A 6,000-nucleotide genomic window follows, 5' to 3' on the forward strand; every position below is an offset into this window, starting at 1 on the left:
TCTTCTATGTCTTTTATAATTTTACACAATTGTGTTAGGAAACAAAAGTTTCCTTATAATTCTGTTTCTTGTTTTACACAGAAGGAAAAAAAAAAAAAAGTACCTGTTTATAAAGCCAGCCTCGTCTGACCACAGGTGCATTAGGGTTCCTTTTAATTGAATTTGACCTCTTTCCAAAATTGTGAACTTTTTTTGAAGCCCTTGAAGTCTAAATAGAAAAAAACCAACAATGTTTAAAAAAACGTGGTATTAATGCCTAGAGATTTTAGTTTAGCTTTATCTTCATGATTTCAATCTCTTTTCAGATTTCCCTGAGATGTCCAAGGCTTAAACCATTTGAGATAAATTATTTCAATTCCACTTTTGCTGGCTTAGTTGTTTCAAGTATAAATATTCTGCACAAAGAATTTTGTTCCCAGAATATTTCAAAAGGATCACAAGTTTTACAATCTCTCCTTTAAAATCTGGATACACAACTATTAGAAAGACATCGTGAGATTATTTTGTCCCACCTGGTATATACAATGAATAAACCTTGAACATAAACGAACAAATCTTTAACATTAAGTCAAATGATAGAACTTTTTAATTTACATCTGCATTTTACAGTGTTTCAATGAAGGAACAGTAACAGCATTAACTCAGAAGAGAAATACTCTCACATTAAATATAAATGAACATCACATCAAGACTGGAAAGATTCACTTGCTGTCATGTAGTGTTTTCTTTGTGGACAATTCTGAACCTGAAGGATACCAGCTAGCTGGTGTTTACCGTGTCCTTTAAAGCACAGCCACTCTTTACTTAATGACATACCCGTTTAACAATCCCTCGGACTTAGAACCAGGTCTCTATTTGGAGAAGCCCTTTCCTAATCATTGTCTCATTCACATAGGTGGTCAGTATTCACTATCCAAAGTGTCTGCAATCACACAAGACTAAGTTTCATTTATAAATCTATACTTTATTGTGCACCCATAGTAGTATTGGAATAAATACAATTACCCTGGATTTATATTCTTGTGTTGTGGTGCGTCTTGTCGCTTTCTGGCACTTACCTAATGTATGCTTTTTGTGTGGGTAGAATTACATTATTCTAGGGTGGTGTCGCAAGATATCAATTGAAAAATATATATCCCATGAGGCCATGACACTCCATAAGCTCCTCACCTATGGACCAATTTGCTTAATGACCTAATCCTTAAGAATAGAGCTTGGTCATTATGTGAGGAGCCCATGTATACATAAGGATGTATTATCTTTTAAAATACTGTTATGTTTAACATAAAGATTTATTTTGAGAGTAATGGTATTGGTAACCAACAAACATAAAAACATCAATGATGCTGAATATGAACTTTTCTGCAAAATACAAGGTAAGTAATATCAAATCTCTTATTTTTCAACTTACCCTAAACCTTGGAAATCCAACATATTTCAATTAGGATTTTGTTTTGTAAAATTTTCATTAGTACATAATAGAATTTTAAGGATGAATATCAATATTTCCCCTAAAGCATGTTACCATTATCAGTTTTAATTTACTTTCCAACAGTTAATGCTTAATCATAGCATAAAACTGAAATGATACAAAAAGATATATTGGGTTGTCTGGAAAGTCATGATGCATTTTTGCATTAAAAAAAAAAAAAAGGCAAAAAATACATCATGACTTTCCTGATACCTAATATAAGAACTACTCTACTTCCATCTCTAAACTTAACACCCAGTCAAGACCACCACAACTCTGTTAGGCAAACAATATTACTGTGTGAATCTGCATATTTATACATCTGAAATAACTGTTCTCATAGTTAAGGAATATTTTTTCTTTCTCCAATGACTGTACATATAATGAAATTCCTATAATGTTTCTTGAAGTTCATTATATAAAGAGAATACCTATTAACCTACATTCCTGTCAACATGTGGTGCTATATGGCATTTTGACCTATGCAAGTCTGACAAGTGAAAGATGTTATCTTTTTCTGGTTTTAATTAGCATTTTCATATTATGTGTGAGACTAACATCTTTTTCATATATTTAAGAGTACAGTCTATTTTCTTTCCTAAAAACTGATTTTACATAACTTGCTTATTTTAAAACTGGGTCATAAGCCCTTTTCTTATTTATTCAAAGCAGTTCTTTTAATTGTAAAGAAATTATTCACTGTTAAATAAATTGCAAATAATCTGCATGTGTGATAATTATATGTGCTTGAATTTATTATTACTTTACATTATTAATTCTGGGTTTATACTTGGAAAGCCCATCTGCAATTTGAACTTACTGTATTATTTAGGTTTTTGCCATAGCACATGTGCATTCATGAGAGAGAGAGAGAGAGAAGGAAAGTGAGAAATAACCCCGGGGGGTGACCACAATGCAATCCCTTCGCTCCACTCTCCTCCTGAGATTTTGGACATGCATATAAATGCACCCAACATAATTTTCAAGCTGCCAGGTTTGGGAAAATTGCAGTTGGCCATGTGGGAATCTAGCACCTTAACTACAATACCACCTGCTGACCCCTGAGTTTTTAATTATTATTTTTAAGAGAGATTTTTGTAATAGGGCACATGTGTGCTGGAGAGACAAAGAGACAGAAAGCAAAAAATCATCGCCCTGGGAGGATGGCCATGCTGCAATCCCTTCTCCTCTCAGGATTTTGAGCATGCATGCACACACATCTGGGGGGAGTTTTAAGTCACTGGGTCTGCGACTTGAACCATGGTCGACTACATGGGAGTACACTGGCATACTCATTATGGTACCTGCTCGTCCTGAGTTTATTATATTAAAATAATTTTTTTTCCTTAGCGCTTTCATAGTTTTGTTTTTTATATTTCAACAACTGATCTATCTGTGATATTTTTGGTATAAAGTGCATGGGATGGGTCCAATTTTTTTTCTTTTGAGAGGTTTTCGCTATAGGGCACGTGCGCTCGCCAGACAGACAGAGAGAGACATAGAGACAGAAAACGAGAAATCACCCCCCAGGGGGGATGGTCACGCCGCAATCCCTTCTCCTCCATTCTCCTCTCGGGATCTTGGGCACGCACGCACACGCGTCCGGTGTGAGTTTTAAGCCACCAGGTCAGGGACACGAACCGCGGTCAACAACGTGGGAGTCCAGTGACATAGACATTACACTAACTGCTGGTTCCCATGGGTCCAATTTTCTTTCCAGATAATGATCTAGTGGCCCTCAATCCACTTATCATTTCTCTAGATTTTAATTAAAATATATTAATTAAGTATTATGCTCAATTATCTGCTGGTTTGCTTATGATGTTTAAGAAGAATCAGAAATTATTTTTATTATTTGAAAATTTACACTAATTTGTAATAAACTATATCTTTTAATGTTAAAAACTGTATATAGGCACTTAAATGCTATTATAATTGTATCAATTTCCTTACAATAAACATAATTTACTATAATAACTGTTTTACTACTGAAATATATGTCTCCCGTTTTTTTGGGGGAGAGATTTTTTGCTATAGGGCGCGTGCGCTCGCCAGACAGACAGAGAGAGACAGAGAGAAAGAAAGTGAGAAATCACCTCCCAGGGGGGATGGTCATGTCGCAATTCCTTCGCCTCCATTCTCCTCTCAGGATCTTGGGCATGCACGCACACGCGCCCAGTGTGAGTTTAAGCCACCGGGACCGGGATGCGAACCATGGTCGACTACGTGGGAGTCCAGTGACATAGCCATTACGCCAACTGCTGGTCCCTATATGTCTCCCTATTGTAAGCTTTCTTTTTTTCTTTTTGGTTTGTTTTTGCTTTAGGGTCTATGTGTTTCCGCGCACACGCATAAGAGTGAGAGAGAGAGAGAGAGAGAGAGAGAGAAATGACCACTCAGAGGGGTGAACATACTGCGATCCTTTCTCCTCCATTCTCCTCCTGGGATTCTGGGCATGCATGTACACACTTGGAGTGATTTTCATGCCACCGGGACTGGAACTGCACAGTCAACCATGTGGGATACGGCTGGCCTTACCAGTGGGGGCAACGGCTGCCTTAACCACCAAGCCACTGGCTAGCCCTAAGCATTCTTACATGTAGTCAGAAACTGTTAAAAGAGGATTTTTCATCTTTAAAGTGACCATTCCCTCACATGATCGCATTATATTTGTAAAGTTATTTAAAACTCAGAATTTTAAAGAACACATGTCATTAAATGAGAATTTTATTGGCTCAGCTGCAGTGGTGCAGGAGACAGGGCACTGCTGTGTTATACTGAAGCCACAGAGGGGGCCTGGGTTTGGATCCAGGACAACCTGAACACTGTGGACGTACCCGTGATCTTGGGTGGCTGGGAGGTGGGGGAACTGCAACATGGCAAAATCCTCAGGGCACCTGGTACCCCCACTGTCAGCCCAAAAAATGAAAAAAGTTTAAAAATTATGGTCTTATTACTTCATATTTGAAGATATTGCTTCTTGGATCAATGACCTCCAATGTGATTAAATTCACAGAATAAAAATCTAATGATTATAATTCTAACTTTAAGTCCACTATGAGGAATAGTAACAGATACTAACTACTACTTATCAATAATGAACAGTAAGTAAACATAATAACTTACCCTGCCTATAGGGCTCATGGGATGCACTGCATAATCTGAAGTCATATTATAGTTAGAAGCTTCATTTATCATACTTATAGGTCGTTCCTTCTTTTCTTCAGATGTCATTGTTGCAACAGCTCTAAAAATACAACATGTCAAAATGCTATAACTTGGCTGAGTGTGTAAACTGCTTTACAATGATCGTCCCTTGAGTTAACAATCTAGGTGTCCTACTTTTTCACAATGGCTGGATACTAGCTGAACTTAAGCCTGAACTTAATTATTTACAACTACTTTTAAATATAACCAATGCTTCCTCTAAGTCCCAAATAAGTTATTACCATGTGTTTGGTTGTTTCTTTTCTTTTACGTGAAAAAGCACCTCCGGGGGATGGCCACACAGCAATCCCTTCTCCTCCAGTCTACTCTTAGATTTTTGGGCACGTACATATATGTGTCTGGGATGATTTTCAAGCCACCGGGCCCAGGATTTGAACCACTCAGTCCGCCACGTGGGATCTAGCACCTTAACCTCCATGCCACCTGCCTGTTTTAATGGGCATTGTTGCAGATATTCTACTAGGTCACTCAACTGGAAAATTAAAAATAATTTACAACATTAACCACTCTAACATTAAAACCTGCATTCAAGCTCTTTTAGCTTACTTTCTGAGTTTGAACTATTAAAAAACAGCTTCTGAAATTATATTCCTCATGAAAATTTTTTTTTTTTTTTTTTGGAGAGATTTTCACTGTAGGGCGCGTGCGCTCGCCAGACAGACAGAGAGAGACATAGAGACAGAAAGCGAGAAATCACCCCCCAGGGGGGATGGTCACGCCGCAATCCCTTCTCCTCCATTCTCCTCTCGGGATCTTGGGCACGCACGCACACGCGCCCGGCGTGAGTTTTAAGCCACCGGGTCCGGGACACGAACCGCGGTCGACTACGTGGTAGTCCAGCGACATAGCCATTACGCTAACTGCTGGTTCCCCAAAAAAATTTAAGTCAGGTTCCTGTACCACACATGGTCTACACTGGTACTGTGGTTATTCTTGACTGTCAACATGCAGATAAGAAAATTGTTACACTGTACTGTATTAAGTGTGGAAAACATCGATCTCAATGCTAATCCCATTTGAATATATCCTCAGGAAACTCTTTACTTACTGTTCGTTCACCACAAAAATGCAATTGTCCTGTGATGGCTGTCCTGTGACCGGATGTTTGCAGGTTACTTTCCTTTCATTATGGCTGAAAAAATAAGAGAACATGTAGGTATTCCTATTACTGTCACAAACATTTCTGTAATATTCTAGGAAAATACTGTTTCTTTATTGTAACACTTAAATTAGTGAACAAAAAGATAAACTTCAAACCACCAACCTGCTCAGATTACTAAAGGTACCTCTTCTATTATCTA

The 6,000-nt window shown here is 37.8% G+C and overlaps 1 protein-coding gene across 1 annotated transcript in view; it reads right to left on the reverse strand.

The window, feature by feature from the left end:
- Positions 1–6,000, reverse strand: part of PLEKHA5 (pleckstrin homology domain containing A5) — a gene marked incomplete at its 5' end in the record, with an annotated part of 303,433 nt that overhangs the window by 124,858 nt on the left and 172,575 nt on the right. Inside the window, 3 exon segments of the mRNA XM_006155093.3 lie at positions 104–208; positions 4,598–4,718; positions 5,748–5,831. Of these exon segments, the coding sequence (XP_006155155.2) occupies positions 104–208; positions 4,598–4,718; positions 5,748–5,831 (310 nt within the window).

This window comes from Tupaia chinensis, unplaced genomic scaffold (assembly GCF_000334495.1).
Source record: "Tupaia chinensis unplaced genomic scaffold, TupChi_1.0 Scaffold000434_1, whole genome shotgun sequence".
Taxonomy (NCBI): Eukaryota; Metazoa; Chordata; class Mammalia; order Scandentia; family Tupaiidae; genus Tupaia; species Tupaia belangeri.